Consider the following 26,617-nt stretch of genomic DNA (forward strand, 5'->3'; position numbering starts at 1 on the left):
AAAAACAATACGTTACCATCATTAAGAAATATAATTTAATGAATTTTGAGAGCTTTAGTAATTTTTGTTTTCTTAAATTAATTCATAAGTGAATTAATCATTTAGCACCTGAGCCACTAAGTTCATTTGTTGAGAGACTGAGCACAAATCATGACTGGAAAATACGATACTGCAGGACTAGCTTAGGTCAGACGAGCTTCTCTGTGAAGAGCTCTAAACTTTGGAACTCATGACCATCTGACATCAAGACTGTAACCGACTTTAAAGTGTTTACTTTTAGGCTCAAAAACTGGTTAAAAACAAACCAAAAGTGTACTCATTTTTAATTGTAAGTAGGTAAGAATTGTATATGATATGCATGTTTTTATATCATGTTCATATTTGTATTAGGACGGGAGTTGTTTATTTATTATGTTTATTTTGAATTGAGATAGTTAAGTATGTACATTTTATTGTGTATAAAAGCCCAACCAGGGACTCGAGCTGAAAATTAGCATCTGCTAAAACTTTTTATGCAGCACTTCAGTGACAAGCTTTGTTTTGTCTGTCTGCATTGCTGTAGGCCAGCCAGCCAATCACTGCTCCTGATACTGTTTGTGTCCTGCTGTCTGTCTTTCAGCGCTGTTCCAGCATGTCTCCACTGAGTCCAGGGAGTACGAGGACATGATGACCATCATGGCTGCCAGCTACATCGACACCGGCTCTGCTGGCTGCTTCACCTACTGCAAACCTCGGCTCGTCCACAGTGAGCTGCTGGAGAAAGAGGTGAGAGGCGGACCAGTGGAGGAGCATTCCCATTTCAATATGTCCCGCTACCTATAAGGGAAATGCGCAATGTGTACAAGAGTTTGTTTGATTTTGGAAGCTAATTATAGAAAAGTGTAGAGTTGCTAGACTGACCCTGGCTGCAAATTACACTTGCTGCTGCTAGGGTGGTCTAGATTTCTATGTGATCATGGAGGAACGGGTGGGCTAGATTTGTCCAAAGAAATCAAGAAAAGGCCATTCAGACAAATTAGGATAAGCTGTAAATGTTTACGATGGAGCCATGTTTGATACGACCAGCTGAGCTTCTTATTTGTTCATGAATTGATTGTTTGTGTGTGTTTCAGTTTGTGGAGAAGAGGAAGGAGATGAAGGCAGATGGGAGGACAGACAAGGAGCTTGAGGAGAGCTACTGTTTCCTGTTGGCTGATTCTGTTAAGGTGAGAGGAAAGGAAGTGGTCTAAGGCTACATCTACACTACTACATTTACACTACACTACATCCACACATGAGTTTTAGCCAATGGGGTAAGCGAGCGTCCGCAAAGCTTCCCTCCAATGGAAACATTTTGATGCTACCTGGCCATCACCTCCCGTTAGCATCCCATTGACTCCCATTCATTCTGACGTCACTTTGACAGAGAATAACTTTACATCTGAAGCGTTTAAAGACTCTATTTGTTCGTTGTTTATTTCTAAAGAAACACGACAATGTATAAAAGGCTCCATTACCTTGTAGCTCACGTTATGGCTCCGTAGCAGACGCTTTTATAACAATAGGCTAACGATTGGGTCATAACCACGAGACTTACTGTCACACAGTAGAGGAATTACCGTATAGTACAGGAGAAGCTCACAGGCAGTTTGGACTTACAGTACAGGCCAAAAGTTTGGACACACCTTCTCATTCAATGCGTTTCCTTTTTATTTTCATGACTATTTACATTGTAGATTCTCACTGAAGGCATCAAAACTATGAATGAACACATATGGAATTATGTACTTAACAAAAAAGTGTGAAATAACTGAAAACATGTCTTATATTTTAGATTCTTCAAAGTAGCCACCCTTTGCTTTTTTTGATAACGCTGCAAACCCTTGGTGTTCTCTCAATGAGCTTCATGAGGTAGTCACCTGAAATGGTTTTACCTTCACAGGTGTGCTTTGTCAGGGTTAATTAGTGGAATTATTTCCCTTATTAATAAAAAAAGCAAAGGGTGGCTACTTTGAAGAATCTAAAATATAAGACATGTTTTCAGTTATTTCACACTTTTTTGTTAAGTACATAATTCCATATGTGTTCATTCATAGTTCAATTCAATTTTATTTATAGTATCAAATCATAACAGAGTTATCTCGAGATACACTTTACAGATAGAGTAGGTCTAGACCACACTCTATAAATTCCAAAACCCCAACAGTTTTGATGCTTTCAGTGAGAATCTCATGTCATGAAATAGCCTGTACTGTACATTATCTGTTTAGGTTTAATTACTAATGTTAACTAGCATGTTAGTGATCAATAATTACTAATGTTAACTAGCATGTTAGTGATCAGTAATTACTAATGTTAACTAGCATGTTAATGTTAACTAGATGTTAGTGATCAGTAATTACTAATGTTAACTAGCATGTTAGTGATCAGTAATTACTAATGTTAACTAGCATGTTAGTGATCAGTAATTACTAATGTTAACTATCATGTTAGTGATCAGTAATTAGCCTGTGTCTATGTTATCTCCTTACATATACCTACACTCTCCGTCTCTGTGAGATTGGGAATGATTGAGATTTCTCTCTCACAGCTACCAGAAGACTTCACACTTTCAGACACGTTGCTCACGTCACATCTACGTCTTCAAGCTCAGTTGGAGGCTGCTCAGTAACTCAGCTAGCACCGGAAAAGTAACTTAACTAGTCTCCGTGGAAGTCTACGGCGTCTCTTTGTCCATTCTTTTACGGTCTATGGTTTTAGCTCTAGTACAAAGCTACCCTAGTTTTCAAACTAAAACAGCAGCAGCTGTTTTTCAAAATTTCTTTTAGTGTTTAAGTTTTAGTGGCTCAAAACGCTGGAGTTATGTGGACGCGAGGCATAAAAGTAGCAAAAGATTTTCATTTTTAAACCAAAGAGTAGTGGTGTAAATGTAGCTTTAGTTATATGAGCACAATACAGGCAGTAACTGTGCAGTACTTTTGCTTTACTGTTTAGTTTGGTATGGGTGCCATTGGTATTTCGTACTAGTCAAACTACTTAAGGACTTTTCTGCATCAATGCCCTATTATACTGTAAAGAAACCAAACTGCAGAGAGTTTATGCCCATTTCTGTATTTAAATCAAGGCTAAAGACACATTTTTCTCTATGGTCTTTTTAACACACTATATACCAGGACCTCTCCTAAGTGGAATGCAGCCCTCATTAATGGGTTTGAATACACCTGTGCTGTTCCTACTGTGACATGTCAACATGTCTGCTGGGAAAAAGGTCTATTCTAATCACTCTCTTTCTGCCATGTCTGTAATTATATATTTCTAAATCGATGCTTTATTTTACAACAACATCACAGATTGTTGTTATGCCCTGAGGACTGAATGACTGGTGTTTTCTCTAGAACAAGACCTTAAGATTGATATTTTACCCAGGTTATAATTCCCTTTTGTCATTTTTCTGAATGATTTGTCTGTTGTAGCTGCCCTGTCTCTGTGAGAAGGGGCTGCTTGTGGGTCAGAGCTGGATCACACTGCTGGGACACCCCAGTAAAGGTAGGCGTGAACAGATACAAGCAGATACATACATTCATTTTTTTTTTTAACCTTTCTATCCATGCTTATGGTTCATTTTGAGTTTTTTTTCCCCCCTGCATGCTGAAAGGAGGCTAGAGCTGCAACGAATAGTAAACTAATCGAACAAAATCGTTGGTTGCAGCCTTAAAGGAGAAGTCACAAAGGGCCGAGTGTGCGTTGTCCAGTGGTGAACACATGAAGCACTAAAATCCAACTAGTTTGTTGAATGTGTTTAAAGGTGTCCTGCCACACATATTTCCTGACTTTGTGGTGATGTCTGAAGGTCTACCATGGACTCTGTAACCTGGTTACCTTGTTTCAAGCCATTCTAGCGTGGTATAGAGAGCCCGCAGGAAGACTCAGCTCCATTTCTGCCAATTCTCATTAATATTCAACGAGCTAAGCTGTTTGAATCTGATTGGCTAACAGGTAGCCAATGAGAGCCTGGCTGTCAGCATCCTTTACCCAGCCCAACTGGGCGAGCTCATGAATAGTAATGAGCTCAGGCAGCATGATGTCAGACTGACCAGCTGTTGTGATTGGTCTGATTTCTCTGCTTAGAGCTGACAGAGGAGGTAGCAGTTCATTTTCACATTCACCACAGAACACACAAACACATATGGACCGGAGAGATTTAAACAAAATACAAGGGAAAACGGTTATGTGGGCGCCCAGATAGCTCAGTTGGTAGAGCGTGCGCCCATATATAGAGGTTTACTACCTGACGCGGTGGGCCCAGGTTCGACTCCAACCTGCACGTCATCTCCCCCCCGCCTCTCCCCTTCAGCTGTCCTGTCAAAAAAAAAGCCAAAAATCCCAATGGTTTTGTGTGGCAGGGCACCTTTTTTAAATTAGCGTTGGGTGTACTGGTGCACGATATATCATCCGCCGATATGGTCATTTTTTTAACACATCGGTATTGGTTCGATGTCAGATTATATATAATTATATAAATATTGGTTTTTTTCTCCTGAAAATCTGATGACACACAGGTAAAGGTGCCCAATATCGATCATTTCGGAAAATAAATCCCAAAAGTAAAAAACAAAAAAAGACGTTTTGGAAAATTGTTCTTTATGTTATTATCATAAAAATGTGTTTTCTATACAGAGATATCGTTATCGGCTATAACAGCAATATTAATATCGGTTATCTGTATCGGCCACAATTTTCACATCGGTGCATCGCTAGTTAGGTGGAAAGAAAATGACTTGTGATCTTAATTGTGTGTGTCTATGTGTGTGTGTAGGAGTGTATCTGTCCAGGTACTCTGACCTACTTCAGATTAACCCCTTAAATGTTGGAGTCACAGGGGAGATCATCATCTTCAAAGTGATGAAGGTAAATCTGACGACAGGAAACATGTGATGTTAACTAGAGTTTCTGCTTTGTTTTCATGCACTTATTAGTATTTCTTCTTTTTGAAATTGACATTTTATGAGTGTATTATTGTAGCTGGTCTACACTTAGTATGCAGTAATAAAAATGGCAATAATCAGTTGTTTTTTTTTGTATCTATTTCTTGGGGTTTCAGGGGAAAGTGAAGAGCATATATGAGAACATGAAGAACGTTCTGGATCCTACGCCGCGCTTTGACAGCCACATCTCCAAGAACGCCAGCAAAGTCACATCGCTCACATCCTACCGCGCCTTCGAACTCACACAGGTACGCACGCACGCATATGATATATGATATATATATCAGATACGATGCATGTATGCATGTATGCATGTATGTATGCATGCATACATGCATGCGGGTTCATAAGCTTATGAACAGTATTGTCTTGTCTATGTAATTAACCCCTACGTTCATTTTGCGGAGGATTTGTCCTTTAATTGGCAATTAAAAGCTCTGACAAAAGTTAAAGATTTAGATTTGTTAAAACATTTCTATGATTTTAAAGTTGCGTTGTTATGTTTTTGTTTATTTCAGCAATACTTCTACGAGTATTCCTTCGACGAGCTGCTGCAGCGGCCTCGCCAGGTGTGTCCGTACGCTGTCGTCTCCTTCCAGTTCAAAGGAAAAGACTCTCCACTCCCCAGCAAGCCTCTGACCCCCATCAGGTATGAAGTTCATAATCTAACTCTTGTTATTCCAGTGAAAACTCTTGGCTAACACTAGACAATCCAATCCACTTTATTTATATAGTACGATTTTAACACAAGGTTACCAAAGTGCTGCACAAAGAGATAAAACAGAGTAAATAGATAACACAATAAAAGCACAGAGGTACCCAGTATAAACATAAATGCAATAAAAATTAAAATAAATAAGTAGAATAAATAAAAACTAAAAAAATGCACTGTCCGCACACAATTAAAATAAGCAAGTATACACATAAGATCAACACGCTACCTGGTGTTAAAAGCCAAAGAGGTGGGTTTTAAGAAGAGTTTTAACATCAGACAGAGAGGAGGCTAATGTCTAATGTGCAGAGGCAAAAACTCAACACTAAAACAAATGGAATAATTCAAAAAATATAAAATAAATAGTAAATAAAGTGATGAAAAAAAAAAAAAAAACACAAATGCTTGTCCCCTGGGACAAATATACAAATCTTGAAACTTATAAAACATAAAAAAATTGAAAAAGATTTGAAGTTGAAGCTGGTGGACACACTTATGTCTAAATGTTGTTTGTGTGCTGTGTTTGATGGACAGGTTGAACAGCCAATCAGCAGAGGGGAGTAAAGGTGAGTCCCTGTTTGACATTTATTCACACCACACCTTAAATAAGATCGTTCACACTTGTAGGTTAATATAGGAACCTGACACTAATCTCTCTCCCTCTCTCTCTCTCTCTCTGTCTGTCTCTCCCTCTCTCTCTCTCTCTCTCTCTGTGTCTCTATGTCTCTCCCTCTCTATCTCTCTGTCTCTGTCTCTCTCTCTCTCTCTCTCTGTGTCTCTATCTCTCTCCCTCTCTCTCTCTCTCTGTCGGTCTCTCTCTCTCTCCCTCTCTCTCTCTGTCTGTCTCTCTCGGTCTGTCTGTCTCAGAGCGGGCTCAGTTCACAGTGTGGACTGGAGATTTGGTGAAAGGGGACCAGGTTCTCTTCCAGATCTCCCTTCGCTCCTTCTCTCCTCCCTTCTTGCCCCACAGACTGTGAGTAGTGAATCACCTTCTCTGACTGTTTTAAGCAACGTTGTAATTAGAGCTGCAAAGATTAATCTGCAACTATTTTGATAATCGATTAATAGTCTAATCAAAGTTATTTTTTTATTTAAAAAAAAAAAAAGTAATGCATTCTCTGATTCCAGCTTGTTAAATGTGAATATGTTGTAGTGTCTTCTCTCCTCTGGGACAGGAAACTGAATATATATTGAGTTTGACATTTTATAGACCAAACGTAGTTGATTAATCGAGAATATATCCGACAATGAAACTCATTTTTAGTTGCAGCCCTATTTGTAATACTATGAAAAGGTGCCTGTTTGCTGTGTCGGTGTGGGAGTCAGACACCAGAGGCCTGTACTACGAAGCAAGACTTTTTTGTGAACTTGCACATCGCTGGATTGGGGAAACCCTGATGGTTGACTGAACTAGTTGTTAACCAGCGTAGTGACACAGCTTATGCAGGACCGTGGTTGTTTTAGGTGAAGCTGGGTAACTGAAATAGATCTAAATGAGCTTGATTTGTAGTACAGGCCTCAGGATCACCTCTAATTCATGCGTTCAGTACAGAGGTAGGGATAGAATGTGCTCCATCAAAAGTGAATAATGCACCTTCAACAATCACTACTACACTACAACAATTCTGCCTTAATTAGCCTGCCTTAAAGACCTACTGAATTACATCTTTAATCTTGAAGCTGCTGCATTTTCTGCTCCTTTTATCCATTGTTTTATTTCGGTGTTTGTAGTTCTCCTCTTTTTTTCTGGCTTGGCTTTTCCTTTTAACTTAGCTGCCTCCCCTTAGATTTTAGATATACAGAGATGACCTCGGTTTAGCTCCTTGTTGGCACCGTTAGCCGCACATTTTATTAATTTATTGGGAAGTAGCCTTGTGCAAAAACCTTTTCAAGGCTTCTATGTCATAGTATGATATACTACGTGGGATCTCACAGGAGCAATGCTTCCCTTTTGGCTTCATCACCAACACTTAAAGTTTCTTTAAATATTTATCAGTTACTTTGTGAAAACCACATTATTCACTCTTCACATCGGCATGGATTAGATCCAGCGTACAGCACCTATTTACAAAGAGAATGCATCACAGTGAAAGCTGCTGTGCCTAAAAGCTAAATTATGACTGGTGGGTTAACTGCACGCCAAATTAATTAGAGCACAGAAGTCCAAATTTCCTCCTAAGTTACCATGACCGGCTCAGTGCTTACTCAACATAAATCACTCTGCCTTTGCAGAGGCCCAGGTTTGAATCCGACCTGTGGCCCTTTGCTGCGTGTCATCCCCCATCTCTCTCTCCCCCCTTTCCTGTCTATATACTGTCTCTCACTCTGAAATAAAGGTAAAAATCTTTAAATCACTTCTAACAAACTTCACTACCGAGCCTAACCTTCACTGGTACCGACAACGTTATCTTCACCTGTTCAACGGAGTTTAGATAAGGATGCGTTGTTAAAATTTGACTTTTATGTGTAGAGTATAGTAATGTATATTTGTTTTTTGGGTACCTTGCAGTATCTGTTTTGTATTTAGATTGGTTCTCTTCTGAGACTTTTGAGTATTTCTATATGGAGAAGAGCGTGATGTGTTCTCTTGTTGGGGTGGGAAATAACTGACGAAATGGTAAAGTGTTTTTCTGTTACTTGTCTTATATAATCAAAACAATAAACACATTGTTAAAAAAAACAAACAAACGATGCATTGTTACATCCCTACTAACTACTATTACCAACTAAAAAACAGGGTTTAACAATTCAATCCTGACATTTTAAAATTATTCACAGACCAGAGAAGTTGGAAATCGGTTGGTTGATGAAGCTGGACCAGGTGACCAAGCTCCTGCCCTCCGACCTGCTCTCATACAACCTCTACAACAGCAGCCAAGAAGGTGACGCCACATTAACCCTCAGAGGGATGGATGCAGAGGAGGGCTCGATCTCAAGGCTCATACTTTTGGGCTGAGTTACAAATAGCCGTTATTTTGTTGAAAGAAAAGAAAGAAAGGTTCAAGGCACTCTTCTTATCCAATCAGCTTTGGTTTTGAGGCAGGTTTAAGTGTGAACCAATGAGAAGCGATCGGTCTAAACAACGTGGAGGCTTCCACGGATGAGATGAGCGTATCTATTGCAGCAAGTTTTATCAGAATTAGAAAGTAGTCCTTCATTGAAAGAAGAGCAAAAAAATATGTCTTTGCTCTTCTCTCGTCTGGTTTCGGCAAGAGTTTGATCTGATTGGTTGATTTGGCCCGTCTATCACCAACATAGGTGGTGATAGACAGATGGTTTATCCAATCAGCTAACCCGGATTTTTGCCCCCTCCCAAAAGTTCTCCAACAAAAAGTTCCCAGATGGATATGCTGAGCAAATGTGAAGTCAGTCACTCTTCTTACACAAAGTAACAACAGCTTTATTTAGATGGCTATTGTTGTTACGATTCACACTTAGTTTGGAGCCCAAAAGCAGATTCAGAGTCGGGCACAATGAATTAGAGTATGTCGTTTTATTCTGTCAAAGTACTTGCAAATGAAGTGAGTAAAACGATGTGGTGAGGTGGCTGTCCTGGTGGAAGCAGATGGCATCTGGTGGTGGGGGATTTGTGGTAGGCAGTCCCAGAGGATCAGCAGGGGCGGGCTCAGCTTAGCAAGGTGATGCAACTTGGGAGACTTGGGTGAGCTTATTTTCCGCAGTAGGGCTGGGCGATATGGGAAAAATCAAATATCACGACATTTTTTACCAAATACCTCGATATCGATACCGCAACAATATTGTAATGTTGACTATTTGAGATTTTAGATAAATAATCATCAGTAATGTGGATTTAATGACTAAGTGGGTAAAGGTGAATAATAGAACAGTAACAACAGTCTGGTAAATTCAGACAATGACATCACTTTACTGTAATGCAGCCTTTAAAACCAGGAAAAGACACTTATGCCATATTATGATATCCATATTCTAAGTTGAGATCTAGTCTCATACCATGATATTGATATTAGTTAGTTAGTTGAGCTTAGTACCAACCCACGTGTAGAAGAAGGCTGTTTGTGCCGCTACGTGTGGGTTGCTACCAAGCTCTATTTTTAATGTACTAACAATTTCCAAATGTAATAGCCATCTACATAAAGGCTTTTTAACTTTTTGCAACAGGAGTGCCTTGGACCTTTTCTTCTTTTTTTTTTTTTTCTTTTTTTAAATTTTGGGATCAATTTTGTATTTTTTTTTAGCATCATACAGACATACAAAACAAATTCCACAATACGTGCAAGGTAATGTCAAGTGGTGCATTGAACAGATGAACACAAATTGAACAAGAACCAAAACCCTCTCCTACCCCCCACCCTCTGCAGTCTTGAGGAAAAGGAAAACATCAGAAATCCCACCTTGCCTAGTCACTCGCCTCTACTTCTTGTGATACTGAGGTCATTAGGTCTGATACCTGTGCTGCTGTGTTTTTCCATGGGCTGATAGGAGATGACTTGGCTTTGTTAATCCTTGCTGTAGAGAGCTCAACCATAACTATGTCTAGAAAATACACCAACCAGGGAGGGGGGAGCCAGCGCTGAACTATCATTTTCTTGGTTGCGGTTGAGCCGGCTAGCCAAATTTTCCTCTGTCTCCCGTGCAGGTGTAATTCAGAGTCGTCATTAAGTAACAAAATAATCGGGTCAGTAGGAAGTCGACATCCTATCACATCAGATATTATTGATGTGGTTTTATTCCAGAACTTGTGCACCTGTTCACACTCCCAGACCATGTGCAGGATTCTATTCTTCTTTTTTGAACTTTTGTGTTCCTTTCCAAAGTGCACCTTCCTTATTTGTTTGAACTTCTGAGCCCTCCAGACCTTTCTTTTTTCTTCCAGACATTATTTTGTGTTGACATTCAGCATCTTAAAAGTCGACCATTTGCAGATTTGTAGTAATCAGCATTTACACAATCACAGGACGCGAAAAATCCTTTTCAGGGATCATTCTCTTTGGAATACTTTATTTTCATTTTCCAGTTTACAAGAACAGGAATAGACACAAACAAATAACCCCTCATCCCCCCTCCCCAAAAGGATGCTCCAATGTTTTAAAGTAGGTATACAATGTTTTGAGGTCAGTCACATTTCAACAACACATTATCCACATAATCTAGATAGGGCTGCCACATTTTAATGAAAGTGTTGTATCCCTTTCTAAGATTATGTTATTTTCTCTAAAGGCACACAGTTATTCATTTCTAAATACCATTTAGTCATGGATAGAGGGGAATCAGACTTCCATGTGACTGCAATACACCTTCAGGGATCATTCTTAAAGTGTGTAAAGAAGAAAATGCTTTCTTTTGCCTATTGTATTATCACTGTTGTATTGTATAAACTATAGCAGAATTTTTTTACTTTTTTTTGTGTGTGTGTAGTTGTGAAAAATGCCCATTGCTGCAGCCTTCTGGAGGTGACTGACAGAAGTCGGTCTACGACTAGCGTGACGAGACTGCTGCAGGAACTAGAGATGAACAGAGTGGTGAGTTTGGCTTGCTTTAATAATATCAGTTTTATTATGCAGAGTTTAGGACAGCTGCACTATAGAGAAATAACAGGACAGACAGACAGAGACGCACGCTCGCTCGCTCATATTCGTGTTTTTAAAAACAAGAAAATGATCCCGGGGTTACCCCTTTTCTAACCCGAGATTTTGGTCATGCAAACACGTATCGGCATATCCCCATCAAAAGGAACATTGGTTTGTGTTCTGCGCATGTTCTATTCGCAAGGAATATCTCGGTCTTTGGAGTAGAGAAACTTCTTGTATGCGCCAGAAAACCTGTGCGCAGTATACCGGAAGTAAACAAGAAGTAGAGGTAAACCTAGCGAGACGCAGCACAGCACCACACTCTCGGAGCGAGGAGGAAACCAGTTTCTTTATGAGTGTGGTGAAAACCATGAATATAATGTCTTTTGTTGACGGCAGAAAGTACCGAGATAGTGAGATTTATAAGAAGGTGACCGAAAAGTTACGCTAACTGTGCGTTGCCGTTTACATCGGGATATTGCCAATTGATTACAAATTCCATATACACAGGAGTTACTCTCTGCTCACCCATGTAAACGGGTTATTCCGAATGTTTCAGAAACCCGAATAGTGACCTTAACCCGAAATTGACAGCTTGTAAACGTAGTCGGTGTCTTTACACACCAGAAAGGTGTCTGACGCGGTGCTGCTGCTAGCCTTGTCTGGACACATGGATGTTTCCCATTGATAAAATTAAATACCATGTTAAACATAAATATATACTGATTTGATTACAGCAAAGACAACGTTGGCAGGATTGACGGCAAAATAGGCTCCAGAATATTTCGTTCTGTATTGACCAATTCTTTTTTTAATTACATTCATATATCTGCATTTATATCAAAACCTTGAGACTTTCAAACATCAAGATGTCATTTTTTGTCTAAATGACATACAGTACAGGCCAAAAGTTTGGACACACCTTCTCATTCAATGTGTTTCTTTATTTTCATGACTATTTACATTGTAGATTCTCACTGAAGGCATCAAAACTATGAATGAACACATATGGAATTATGTACTTAACAAAAAAGTGTGAAATAACTGAAAACATGTCTTATATTTTAGATTCTTCAAAGTAGCCACCCTTTGCTTTTTTTGATAACTCTGCAAACCCTTGGTGTTCTCTCAATGAGCTTCATGAGGTAGTCACCTGAAATGGTTTTACCTTCACAGGTGTGCCTTGTCAGGGTTCATTAGTGGAATTATTTCCCTTATTAATAAAAAAGCAAAGGGTGGCTACTTTGAAGAATCTAAAATATAAGACATGTTTTCAGTTATTTCACACTTTCTTGTTAAGTACATAACTCCATATGTGTTCATTCATAGTTTTGATGCCTTCAGTGAGAATCTACAATGTAAATAGTCGTAGAAGGTGTGTCCAAACTTTTGGCCTGTACTGTATCTGCATTTCTATCAAAACCTCGAGACTTTCAAACCTCAAAATGTAATTTATTAATATGCATTCGTGTCTAAATGACATATAAACATATTTTCCTATTCTATTTTGCCTGGAAACGCTTTCAACACGCTGGCATCTCGCGTGAAAAATAGGCGTGGGTTCTATTTCTAGCATGCACACATCTGAAGCCGGCAGTGTGTAGGCTCTGACCTGTTAACATGGGAAACCTGAAACCGGCCTAATACTGTTTGAATGTTGTCTGTCCTCCCTTCAGGTTTTGGTGACTCAGCTTACAGACAGAGGCTTTCTCTTCCTGATATCCAGTGTTCAGATGGCCACACCCTCGGGTATGACATGGGTCAGATAGGGGTTGGGGGGGGCGGGGTAAACTATGTAAAGGTGCTGACACACCAACCCGATTATCGGCCGTCTGACAGTCTGGCGAGGTCGGTGACTCGAGTCCGTTCGGTGCGTTCTGTCGTCAGTCGGAAGAGCCGTCGGCTTTCATTTTGGGCCGATTTGACTTGTTGATTCAGCCAGTGGGCAGTCAGACTCGATGACCAATCTGATTGGTGGAGTGCTAGCCCTTGACTAGCCAATCAGTGCACTTATGTTAAAACACTTACGGTAAATGACGAGTGGGATGATCGTGACTAGAGTCTCTCAAAATCTGACGAAAATCTTTTAAACTGGCCTTTGTTGATCTGAAATGAAGACAGATTCAGGAACTGCATCACGGCCCATTTCTCTCTTCAAATGTTCTCAGAAACATGTTTCGGTGAAACTATTTTAGTACGATAGGAGATCAGATTCGGAACGAGCCGCCATGACAGTCTGGCTTTGAAATTCGGGAGAAGCCAGACCCCACGTGACGCGTTCGTCATTTCCGGTTTTCAGTTTGTGGGGCGACAATACAGATTATCGCCACCTGCCGTGCAGAACGTACGCTCAGTCGGCGTCTCTTCGGTGTGTTCTGAGTAGGGTTGGGTACCGAAACGCGGTGCCAATAGGGAACCGATGCCGACGTAAACGGTAGAAACGAGACGTGGAGGACTTCAACAGCGGGATGTAACAGTCTGCTCTGCAGCGCAGCAGCTGCCGTAGATATATGTTTATATCTATGGTCGGAAATTAAACCACACAGACGGTGCGTTCACTTAAAACCGGTAGCCTCGTGGTGCATTCACAGTAATTGTAAAATACCATTTTCCCATCTGGGGTTCAACAGCAATTTACTGATGAAATTTGTTATTGTTATAGTTATTACATTATTATTAAATCTTTAATTTTGACCATGGCCTTAGCAATAAACAAGTCACTTTTTTTTTTTTTTACTTAATTGAAAAGTACCGGTTTAGGCACCGGCACCGTTTTAAAAGTATCGATTTAGCACCGGTATCGAAAAAAAAAAAAAAAAAAAAAAGCGATACCCAACCCTAGTTCTGAGGCACTTTTTGGACCAACTCGGGGAGACTCGTCTGGTTGGTGTGTCACTGCATGAGGTGGAGTGAATCTTTCCACTTTTACCATGGCCACTTGCCAATTATCAAAATAGAATTGTTGAGTCATAATTTCATATTTTGGGCCAGTACCCTTTAAATGTATAGTTTGTGCTGTTATATGGAATAAAGAGAAGCCATGTTGTTGTATTTTTCAGAGAGAGGAGAGAGCTGGAAGAGGTGTCTTCAGGCCTTGTTTGTATTCCCGGAGTCCAGAGATGTGGCCAAATCCAGTGAGTAACACAGGGGCTGCTTAGCCTGGCTGACCCCAGACCCCTCTCAGCTGTAACTGAGGGGGGTCTGGGGGAAGCTTCATTCACAGCCTGTTTCCAAAGGGGCGTCACCAACGGGCGCCACTCAAAAACCTCTGGGCGCAATTGGATAGTCTTTCAACCAATCAGAGCAATGATCTGGGTGACATAGCAACGATAGTGGCATCAACGGGTTGCTGCGCTTCGGTGGCCGCCATGTTGAATGTAAACAAGAAGCTGCTCGCCATCGCTGCGCTATCGTCATTGTGTAGAGTCCTCCTCAACAGTTGTGATTGGTGTAGAGTCCTCCTCAATGGTTTTGATTGGTGTAGAGCCCTCCTCAACGGTTGTGATTGGTGTAGAGTCCTCCTCAACAGTTGTGATTGGTGTAGAGCCCTCCTCAACGGTTGTGATTGGTGTAGAGCCCTCCTCAACGGTTGTGATTGGTGTAGAGTCCTCCTCAACGGTTGTGATTGGTGTAGAGCCCTCCTCATCGGTTGTGATTGGTGTAGAGCCCTCCTCATCGGTTGTGATTGGTGTAGAGCCCTCCTCATCGGTTGTGATTGGTGTAGAGCCCTCCTCATCGGTTGTGATTGGTGTAGAGCCCTCCTCATCGGTTGTGATTGGTGTAGAGCCCTCCTCATCGGTTGTGATTGGTGTAGAGTCCTCCTCAACGGTTGTGATTGGTGTAGAGCCCTCCTCAACAGTTGTGATTGGTGTAGAGCCCTCCTCAACAGTTGTGATTGGTGTAGAGCCCTCCTCAACGGTTGTGATTGGTGTAGAGCCTCCTCATCGGTTGTGATTGGTGTACAGCCCTCCTCATCGGTTGTGATTGGTGTAGAGCCTCAACGGTTGTGATTGGTGTAGAGCCCTCCTCAACGGTTGTGATTGGTGTAGAGCCCTCCTCAACAGTTGTGATTGGTGTAGAGTCCTCCTCAACGGTTGTGATTGGTGTAGAGCCCTCCTCAACAGTTGTGATTGGTGTAGAGCCCTCCTCAGTGGTTGTAATTGGTGTAGAGTCCTCCTCAACGGTTGTGATTGGTGTAGAGTCCTCCTCAACGGTTGTGATTGGTGTAGAGTCCTCCTCAACGGTTGTGATTGGTGTAGAGCCCTCCTCAATGGTTGTGATTGGTGTAGAGCCTCCTCAACAGTTGTGATTGGTGTAGAGCCCTCCTCAACGGTTGTGATTGGTGTAGAGCCCTCCTCAACGGTTGTGATTGGTGTAGAGCCCTCCTCTACGGTTGTGATTGGTGTAGAGCCCTCCTCAATGGTTGTGATTGGTGTAGAGCCCGCCTCTACGGTTGTGATTGGTGTAGAGCCCTCCTCAACGGTTGTGATTGGTGTAGAGCCCGCCTCAACGGTTGTGATTGGTGTAGAGCCCTCCTCAGTGGTTGTAATTGGTGTAGAGCCCTCCTCAGTGGTTGTAATTGGTGTAGAGCCCGCCTCTACAGTTGTGATTGGTGTAGAGCCCTCCTCAACGGTTGAGATTGGTGTAGAGCCAAGGGTCAGGGTTTACCCAGACTAGGGGCTGCTGGGTGTTTGGACAATTTATTTACAATGTTTTCCAAATCATGTATTCTCCATTATGGCTGTCCCGATCTAGTTTTTGATTGGCCTTATTTTAGCCAATACAGAGCCATTAAAATATACCTGGATCAGCCCCCAATACTAATCTTTAGGATCAGCTCGGGGCATTTCTATTATCCAGTGTTGCCTGTTGGACAAAAGCAAGTAATTAAAAAGTGAGTGCGCTAAAAGAGGTTTCATAGAGCTGAGCAGAGTTGGGACCCAATTCTCTGTTGGTCTGTCACTACGAGCAACAGATCATTATTACACTATTATACATAGTCAGTTGACCCACTGTAGCTATAAACAACAGTTTAGTCCAGGTAGAGCGAGCTACTATACTGACAGGGAGAGAGAGAGAATGTATCACTACAAATAGGTTGCACGTAGCTTGATGCTAGTTTAAGACTGACGCAGTTGTCAATTTCCCTTCCACCAGGATTAGCGTGTGTCTGACAGGGTGGTGGGGGGCGTGGCATCACGATGATATAGTCCATCGACACAACCCTAATTTGGACCTGATTTAGCTCCATATTAGTGCAGCTTTAATAAGCACAACGGAATCGACTGTGAATGCTAAACAACACCTACAGGAAGTAAAAACCTGAAGCTGATGTGTGTATAAAAACCTGAAGCTGATGTGTGTATATATTAATGTTCTCTTACTTCTTCCCTGTAGCATTAAGGTGTGCCTCCTCCTCCCGTGATGCCTCCGAGTCGTTGATGTCTGGCGGCACGGTGATGCCGCGACTGAGCCAGTTTATCCCGGTGTTGCACCACGCCCTGGTCAAGGCCCGCGCTAACCCCCCTCCTGAGCTGTCTGCCGGGGTGGAGCGTCTGGCACGGGAATACCTCGTCGGCCTCAACGACGGCATAGTATGGCCACTTATTACTATTTTTTTAAATAGGGCTGTCAATCGATTCAAATATTTAATCGAGATTAATCGCATCATGATTGTCCATAGTTAACTCGCGATTTTAAATGTACTCTAAAAGGAATATTTTTCATGAATATTTACCTCCACCATCAACTCCAAGTATTCCTATTGGCTTGAAATTTAACATTTGCAGTGTTTCCTCTAGGATTTTTTTTTAGCAGTGGGGGCAGATCTGTTACAAGAAATTGTTCATAGGGAAACCAAAACCAAAAGTAGGCTATAGTATGAAACTATTCATAATGAAACTAATTGCATATTTGCCTCAGTGGCAAAGTTGGCAGCCTTGCTGTGTGCATTTGATTTTTCTTAGCTTTTGGAAAAATAACTCCAAGGCTCGGTTATAGGGGAGTTCAGAAAGAGGTGGCCCATTAATGCTGAGTAGCATACATGCTGCTAGATGGTACCCCTGTGGCCTGGACATTTTTAAATTTATATGTGTAATAACTTTGCTAAATAAAAAATACAATACTGCTGGTACCTGACTTTTCCTAAAAGAGTCTGTATTTTCATTTAAAATAGTTTTTTAGGCTATATACATTACACAAAAGGCAAAGAAAATACAATCACTTTTACCTATTTTGGCCATTTTCGTGGTTTTGTTTTTAATCTTTTGATGGCGCAGTGGATTTGACACATGCCTTTGGTGTGGGAGACCAGGGTTCGAATCCCACTGAGATACATCAACCAATGTGTCCCTGAGCAAGACACTTAACCCCTAGTAGCTCCAGAGGCGTGCGACCTCTGACATATATAGCAATTGTAAGTCGCTTTGGATAAAAGCGTCAGCTAAATGACATGTAATGTAATGAGATGGTTGAAGATGCATCTTGGTTGCTTAGTAATAATCATAGTCTCTGTCAGAGAAACGTAACTAGTGGTCTCGAGTAACAAATGTGGGCATTAAGGGCATTAAGGTGGGAGCCTAAGTGGGCAGAAGAGAGATAGAGAAAGAGGAAGCAGACGTGTGCAACCGGAGCAGAGTTAGTGGTTTCCGAATGCCTTCCTACAGTTGCTTAATAAAAAAGGGCTTTCCACACAAACAAACGACTCTAGTGGGCATCACCGATGGGCCGACATGAATGTATGAAATCATCACGGTTTAGCCTACTATGATATGATATCAAGGGCGTTGTATTGAATCAACAGCCACGTGCAATTTAGTTAGCAGGTGAAGGTGTACCTAAAAATGACTACAGACTAATACTACTACTAGACTAATACAGGCTTAAATGAACTGACAACATAAGTTAGGCTATACGACTTACAGTTCTCAAGGATGCCCACATTGTGGTGGCACGCTGCCCCCTCGTATTGATGCGCTATTCTGATAGACGGCTTTTTTCTGATACCGTGGCAGGAGAAATCTAACCGTGGCGGATCGCCATTTGCCAATCAACATAGAGGAAACTCTGATTTGCGTTTGCATGAACTGGAGTAGACGCTCCATATTCATGCTCCATCTAGAAATACATTAGCTGGTAAGGGACAAACAGGACGTGTGTGTGTGTGTGTGTGTGTGTGTGTGTGTGTGTGTGTGTGTGTGTGTGTGTGTGTGTGTGTGTGTGTGTGTGTGTGTGTGTGTGTGTGTGTGTGTGTGTGTGTGTGTGTGTGTGTGTGTGTGTGTGTGTGTGTGTGTGTGTGTGTGTGTGTGTGTGTGTGTGTGTGATACAGGACATACTGCTCCACCTTTCATGTTTTCTCTGTCACATGATAAACACTGCTGCTGATGCTGCTAATGGGTATCGTAGCTTCCCGGCCCCGGTGGCAGGTTTGAAGAAGGAAACATGGAGGACAACACGTATTCAAAACCACAATTTCAGGAACAGGAGTCTTCTTCCTCTTCGCCCAGAAAAAGAAAAAGGAGATTAAAAAGAGCAAGAGAGCGGCTTTTTGAAGCGTGAAGGCTAACGTAGCTGTAATACCTACTGTGAACTGCGTGGTGCCAGAGAGCTGATGGAAGAAATTCCCACACATTGGACCTTTTTAAATCATTCCTCATGAACAATTAAAGCACATATTTCTGTCTTTGCTCTCCAGGTTCGACAGTACCCCATGAGCGAGTACGATTTCAAACTGGATGAGCGAGGAAAGCTGTTTCCTGCTCCCAAGCACCACCGGGTGAACATGGACGGCTACCTGCGCTCCTACCTGTACAGCCCAGCCCTCTACCTGCTGTCAGTGGCCCGGGCCAGGCAGATGATGGAGGCGCACTGTGGCCCCGAGGAGCCTCAGGAGGTGAAGCTCAGGAAGAGCCGAGGAGGCCAGAGGGAGCCGACAGGGAAGGAGGCGACCAGCAACGCTAGAGACGGACAGACCAACACTCAAAAGGTGAAAACTGACATTGGTGCAACAAGGACAAAATATAACCGTGTGGACAAAGATTTCTTTGTCAGTATGGTGTAATGATGCCTAGAAATCTAGACGCACACTAGTGGCAGCAAATTTAATTTGCAGCCAGGGGAGGTCTAGGCACTCAACATTGAGTTACGAGCTGGAAAAAACCAAACTCTGGTCAGACCAATCACATCGTGTATAGAGTGGGTGGGCGGGGCTTATGGCGGCTGCTGCTGCTGCTGCTGGTGAACGGAGGTCTTCTGGAAGACTTGGAGTTCAGCTTTTCTTTGAGAAAAGAACAAAGAACTGCACTGAAGTCCTTCTTACAAAAGGAAAATGTGTTCAGAGTTTTGCCGACCAGATACAGCAAAAGTTTAATCTATCAGCTAGTGTTGCTCTGATTGGTTGGAGAGCTATCCTATTCCGTGCAGAGGGAATTTGAAAGACAACCGTTTATCCCGCCCCTCGCCTTGAGCCCTGACCAATGGTGAGTTCCCAGACCCAACATCTGGATGTGGGGCTGGATCATCCAGCTAGGTGTAATGTAGACTATATATATTTTTTTAGATCAGTTTTTTTATTAGCACCATTTATCATTCAGACATACAGAACAAATTCCACAATGTGTGCCAGGTTATATCAGGTAGTGCACAGAACAGAGAAACACTAATTGAACAAGAACAAAAACCCTCCTCCCCACCCACCCTCTGCGGTCTCGAGGAAACCAGACAAACACACAAACAGAAATCCCACCTCGCCTAGTTACTTGGCTCCAGTTCTTGTGGCGCTGAGATCATTAGGACTGATACCTGTGCTGCTGTGCTTTCCCAGAGGTCTATAGCCGATGACTTGGCTTTGTTAATCCTTGCTGCAGAGCAGGGATCTTCAATTTTTTTGAAAATTTAAAATATCTTAACGTGAATCCAACATATTATTAGTAAATACAAATCTCCTATGGGTAAGGTAGTCACTGAGATAGCCATCCACATATACAGTTAATCCTAAAGATTTACTGTGCCACATGTACAGTACAGGCCAAAAGTTTGGACACACCTACTCATTCAATGCGTTTCCTTTTTATTTTCATGACTATTTACATTGTAGATTCTCACTGAAGGCATCAAAACTATGAATGAACACATATGGAATTATGTACTTAACAAAAAAGTGTGAAATAACTGAAAACATGTCTTATATTTTAGATTCTTCAAAGTAGCCACCCTTTGCTTTTTTATTAATAAGGGAAATAATTCCACTAATGAACCCTGACAAAGCCCACCTGTGAAGGTAAAACCATTTCAGGTGACTACCTCATGAAGCTCATTGAGAGAACACCAAGGGTTTGCAGAGTTATCAAAAAAAGCAAAGGGTGGCTACTTTGAAGAATCTAAAATATAAGACATGTTTTCAGTTATTTCACACTTTTTTGTTAAGTACATAATTCCATATGTGTTCATTCATAGTTTTGATGCCTTCAGTGAGAATTTACAATGTAAATAGTCATGAAAATAAAGAAACTCATTAAATGAGAAGGTGTGTCCAAATGTTTGCCCTGTACTGTATGTGTATCATTGAAACATGACTTATAAAATAATGACAACAATTATTAGGCTATTTTACTTCTATCGTATTCTATGCAAAAAGGCTTTAGGCCACCATACACGTTTATTGTAGGCCCAGTTTAATCGGTCCCTCCAGAAAAATGTGATTATGCGATCTCATAATTCAATGCATAATCAGCCAAAGTCCACATATTTATGCGATGGGCGGGGGGTGGCTGGATCACTTTTTTTTTTTTCTCTTTTTCATCAAACTGCAGTTTTTGCAATTTCATCGAATAAAATTGCATAAATATCTCGCATATTCCATCGCATTTTTAAAGAAAAAGTGCTGCATTATCAAGGATTTTTGCCTGCAGCAATCACAAAAAAACTCCACATTTTTCTGGAAGGACTGTTTAATATGCAATTTCGTTTTAGACCATAAATGTAGTAGGGGGTCCCTGCTCAGTCTCTTTCAGTTAAGGGGTCCTTAGCTTAAAAAATGTTGAAGACCCTGTTGTAGAGATCTCGAGCATAATACTATGTCTAGAAAATACACCAAGTGGGTAATAATGTAGATTATTTTGAAACACTTCTAACACTTCTTTTTATTTTCAGATGCAGCAGCTGATAGACCTGGTTTTGACCTGTAAGAGGAATGCAGAGAATGAGGTGAGGAGGGAGGAAGGAGGAGGAGGAGGAGGGGTGAAGGTACCAGGGAGGAAGAGGAAAATGGAACAGGAGACCGCAGAGAGGGCGCTTAAGTTCCTGAAGGCATCGCAGGATCCTGGACGACACAGCAAGGTTCCAGGTGAGCAGACTGAGGCTTCTTTCCCCCTAACAGCAACACACCATGAGGGGTCAATGCGCCTGTTTTCACTGCACGTAGAAATTCAACAACTTTTCCTTTTGTTCTTTTGCCAGTCAAGGGGCTTGTGATGTCAGCGGGACTTTGGTGGATTGTTCTCGGCTATGTAAAATTAGATCTTTGGACGTAAAATGTAACCTCTGAAGTCAGGAATTTGCAGCTTTTCATCAACTTTGAGTACATTTAGGCCTGTCACGATAACACATTTTACTGGACGATAAATTGTCCCAGAAATTAATTGCGATAAACGATAATATTGTCGTTCTGAGACCATTTTCATATATTATTATAATAATAATAATAATAATATATGAAAATGGTCTCAGAACGAGAATTATGGCATAAAAATAATGCAGCTACACCTTTTCAAAGATCAATAGACTTTTATTTCTAAAGAATATTTAACACTGGAACTGGAAGACATTTTAAATATCCACAATAAATTAACAAAACAACCAAAAACGGTAAATAAAATGGACTCTCAGTCTCCGTTTCCGGCCGCGATAATTTCCATTTAAAAATGATCAAGCTCATTTTATTTATCATGCCATTAATTGATTTATTGCGTATTGTACATTTGTTTTGCCTCTACATTTCTTGCTTTGATTTTCAGTCTGAATACATCATTTACTCTTTATTATTTTATTGTTCATCTCGCAATCAGTGGGTAATGTGTCGCTTATTGACATGTTTCCTCTCTGCTGTTGGCTCCTAGTCGAGGGAAGTCCAGTCCCTGGCTCTCCTGGCTCTCTTGCGTCTGTGATTGGCTCAGTGGGTTTGAAGGACGTTGATCTGAGGGAAGATGGATCTGAACTAGCTGCTAGACTTCTCAGTCTGCTAACAGGTGATTGGATACTAAGACTTTCTGCCAAACCACGTACACTAACTACTATATCACCTGTGGAGCCTTCCACTTTAAATTCATATTATTTCCTTTCTGTCCCTTAAAGTGCCCATATTATGAAAAAATCACTTTTTCTGGTGATTTGGGGTGTTATTTTGTGTCTCTGGTACTTCCACACGCATGCACACTTTGAAAAACAACCCATCGATGGTGTTCTGAGTGAGATCTGGTTTCTGAATGTGTCCTGCCTTCAGTCTCCTGGTGAGCTGGTCACAATCTGCAAGGCTTTCTACGTCACTAGTCGAAACGAGGTGGCTAACTGCAACCGTTAGCATGCTAACGCTAGCATGCTAGCTCGTTCTCATTAACAAAGCACTGCTACAACACAGACTAGTTCACCATAATCTCCAAAAGAACTACTTCCATGTGCTCCCTGGTTTAGAAGAAGTCTCCCAGCTGATCCTGCCTTGGAACTGACTGAAGTTGGAGAAACAGCCTTTCTTTTACTGTCTGTGGAGCTAGCTGACATGATCTACATCTGAGCTACTGAGCATGTGCGAGTGCTATCAAAGATGGTACAGAAGAAAAGAAGTCTCACTCTGTAGCTAAAACAGGTGAAAAGAGGATCTGCAGCAGTGAGAGAGAGCTGTGCAATACAACAAAAATATGGTGTTTTTTGATAATTAAACTATGTAAACTTTAAAATACAATTATGAACCTGAAAATGAGCATAATATGGGCACTTTAACATGATCTTTTTCCAGTTTGTTGCATCAAAACACTAGAAGTACAGTACAGGCCAAAGGTTTAGACACACCTTCTCATTCAATGAGTTTCCTTTTTATTTTCATGAGTAGCCACCCTTTGCTTTTTTATTAATAAGGACATAATTCCACTAATTAACCCTGACAAAGCACACCTGTGAAGGTAAAACCATTTCAGGTGACTACCTCATGAAGCTCATTGAGAGAACACCAAGGGTTTGCAGAGTTATCAAAAAAAGCAAAGGGTGGCTACTTTGAAGAATCTAAAATATAAGACATGTTTTCAGTTATTTCACACTTTTTTGTTAAGTACATAATTCCATATGTGTTCATAGTTTTGATGCCTTCAGTGAGAATCTACAATGTAAATAGTCATGAAAATAAAAAGATAACACATTGAATGAGAAGGTGTGTCCAAACTTTTGGCCTGTACTGTAGATCGTAAGACATCATGAAATCATTGGTTATAATAACAATCTTTTGATGACCACTGACAGGCCTCAACCAGGCTGCCATGGGAACGGCCAATCAGAGTGTCAGTGAAGTGCAAGAGGAGGGGCAGAGGGAATCCTGTCCATTTGATAAGTTGGCCACCAAGCTTGGTCTGCCCACCAGCTGTGACATTGACCTGAGGAAGCAGGATGAGCTGGAGGTAACTGACATTTTAAAGATCCCCCTCCACCCAAAAATGTGTTTTTCTTATGTTTATAAAAACCCTAAATATCTGACCTAAAGTAGTATGATTCAGTCTAGGTCAGTGTGTGTGGTAAGCCTGTTTGACATGTCAGTAGGCTCGTTTAAGACACAAGCGGCTCTACCATTGGGCCTGGGTGGGCCTGGGCCCGCCCATTTTGACCCAGGCCTATAGTGAGTAGTGAGTGATTTTCATTCTAAAAGTTCATCCAATAAGCAGCCAGAAGAAAGCTTTGAGTGAAAGCTCCTCAGCCAATCAGCGGCTTCTACCCCACGTGTGGACTCTTAAGCCCCGCCCACAGGCTGCATCGTCACCAGCTAGTGAGCCAATGAAATGAAAGACGTTTGCGTGCAAGCTCAGTGAGACTGACACAGAGTGTAGCTGTTAGCTAATATGAAACGCAAAGCGAAGCACAGCAGCTTGTTTTCATTTAAATTCAGCAGGAAACGCTCCGAGGAGCAGGAGGAGGACATTTTAAGTAAGGCGGTTACAAGTGACAAGTTAGCATCCTGCTCAGCCGCCCTCTCCCCATCAAGTCCTCCCGTAGCCACACCTAACTAACGTTAATGTTGGTGTCTGGCTGTCTAAATGCAGGGAGGGGGGGTTTGGCTTATTTTAACTGGTCCATCCAGTTTTCTGGAGGCCCACCTACAATCAAAATCTTGGCGCAACTAGTGGTAGTCATTTTACAGCCATTTTTCAGCCAGTTTACAGCCATTTTTCAGCCAGTTTACAGCCATTTTTCAGCCATTTTTCAGCCATTTTTCAGCCAGTTTAGAGCTATTTTTCAACCATTTTTCAGCCATTTTTCAGCCATTTTTCAGTCAGTTTACAGCCAGTTTACAGCCATTTTTCAGCCATTTTTCAGCCAGTTTACAGCCATTTTTCAGCCATTTTTCAGCCATTTTACAGCCATTTTTCAGCCAGTTTACAGCCATTTTTCAGCCAGTTTAGAGCTATTTTTCAACCATTTTTCAGCCATTTTTCAGCCATTTTTCAGCCAGTTTACAGCCATTTTTCAGCCAGTTTACAGCCATTTTTCAGCCATTTTTCAGCCAGTTTACAGGCATTTTACAGCCAGTTTACAGCCATTTTTCAGCCAGTTTAGAGCAATTTTTCAACCATTTTTCAGCCATTTTTCAGCCATTTTTCAGCCATTTTTCAGCCAGTTTACAGCCATTTTTCTGGAGGCCCACCTACAAGCTAATGGTTCAAGATGAGCTGCGCCTCTCTTGTAAAGTGGACGAGAGCGGGGGGGGCGATGACAAAAATCTTTGGCCAAGTCGGACAGTTTACAATCGTTTCCAGTGGCCTTCAGGCTGAACAGGAAGTCACAGAAAAACAAGATTTAAAGTGGTGCTTTTGCAGGATTAATTGTGGAGAAACTCAGTTTTACAGATGGTTAATTAACTACATTTATATTGTGCTTTTCTAGTCTTAACCACCTCTCAAAGCTCACAGCTCTGTCAATTAAATCAACTAATCGATTAGTCGACAAAATCCTATAAGTGTTAGTGGACTAAGAACTTCTTTAGTCGAGGACAGCTCTACAGAGTAGCTGTTATAATGCTCTACATGTGATCTGTTGCTGATTTTAATTACCAACAGAGTGTAGATGATCTGTGATCTGAACACTATCAGTCACACAACATGTGTTCTGTTCAGAATAAGCTTTTAAATCCGACAAATCGCAGTTAAAATCCCTCCAAATCAAAATCAATAAAAAGTTTATATAAAACGTCGTCATGTTGAGTTGATTCTGAACCAATCAGCTGTTCGATCAGCTGAGATGCCGGCGTTACCCAGCATGCCCCTGGGTCCGCCTGGGTCTTGCTGTCGGTGAAAAACAACTGCGCTGCCTGGGTCTCAAACCTTTGGCCGCCTTGATCTCGTGAGGTTATCGTTGCCTACCTGTGCATGACGTCAGAGCTAGTCGGGATCAAGTCGGACACAAGTCTACCCAGCATGCATTGGGCAGCCGATCTCCAACGAGCCTAGTCTCACTCGGTCAGACAGGATAAGCACACCCACTGACCTAGACTGACCTAGACTAGTATCCTTTTAGGTCTCTGTGCTAGTTAGTTGAGCTAACACAACCAAGGTGGACTTATACCTATACTTAGCTACTGTATACAAGGCATTACCATCCATCCATCCATCCATCTTCGTCCGCTTATCCGGTGTCGGGTCGCGGGGGGAGCAGCTCCAGCAGGGGACCCCAAACTTCCCTTTCCCGAGCAACATTAACCAGCTCCGACTGGGGGATCCCGAGGCGTTCCCAGGCCAGGTTGGAGATATAATCCCTCCACCTAGTCCTGGGTCTTCCCCGAGGCCTCCTCCCAGCTGGACGTGCCTGGAACACCTCCCTAGGGAGGCGCCCAGGGGGCATCCTTACCAGATGCCCGAACCACCTCAACTGGCTCCTTTCGACGCAAAGGAGCAGCGGCTCTACTCCGAGCTCCTCACGGATGACTGAGCTTCTCACCCTATCTCTAAGGGAGACGCCAGCCACCCTCCTGAGGAAACCCATTTCGCCGCTTGTACCCTGGATCTCGTTCTTTCGGTCATGACCCAGCCTTCATGACCATAGGTGAGGGTAGGAGCGAAAACTGACCCGGTAGATCGAGAGCTTTGCCTTCTGGCTCAGCTCTCTTTTCGTCCTGGCAGTGCGATAGATTGAATGCAATACCG

General features: G+C 41.8%; 1 protein-coding gene across 3 annotated transcripts in view; it reads left to right on the forward strand.

Annotated features, from left to right (window-relative positions):
• Positions 1-26,617, forward strand: part of tasora (transcription activation suppressor a) — an 81,276-nt gene that overhangs the window by 15,387 nt on the left and 39,272 nt on the right. For all 3 annotated transcript variants that reach the window (XM_028575353.1, XM_028575351.1, XM_028575352.1), the window contains exons 2-18: positions 620-765; positions 1,113-1,205; positions 3,453-3,525; positions 4,796-4,887; positions 5,081-5,212; positions 5,483-5,613; positions 6,211-6,242; positions 6,544-6,649; positions 8,455-8,558; positions 11,074-11,177; positions 12,902-12,974; positions 14,285-14,359; positions 16,623-16,819; positions 18,919-19,209; positions 21,375-21,567; positions 22,340-22,468; positions 23,730-23,884. In XM_028575353.1, coding sequence (XP_028431154.1) covers positions 620-765; positions 1,113-1,205; positions 3,453-3,525; positions 4,796-4,887; positions 5,081-5,212; positions 5,483-5,613; positions 6,211-6,242; positions 6,544-6,649; positions 8,455-8,558; positions 11,074-11,177; positions 12,902-12,974; positions 14,285-14,359; positions 16,623-16,819; positions 18,919-19,209; positions 21,375-21,567; positions 22,340-22,468; positions 23,730-23,884 — 2,126 coding nt within the window. The remainder of the gene's footprint in view (positions 1-619; positions 766-1,112; positions 1,206-3,452; positions 3,526-4,795; positions 4,888-5,080; positions 5,213-5,482; positions 5,614-6,210; positions 6,243-6,543; positions 6,650-8,454; positions 8,559-11,073; positions 11,178-12,901; positions 12,975-14,284; positions 14,360-16,622; positions 16,820-18,918; positions 19,210-21,374; positions 21,568-22,339; positions 22,469-23,729; positions 23,885-26,617) is intronic.

The sequence above is a fragment of the Perca flavescens genome, chromosome 4, assembly GCF_004354835.1.
Source record: "Perca flavescens isolate YP-PL-M2 chromosome 4, PFLA_1.0, whole genome shotgun sequence".
Taxonomy (NCBI): Eukaryota; Metazoa; Chordata; class Actinopteri; order Perciformes; family Percidae; genus Perca; species Perca flavescens.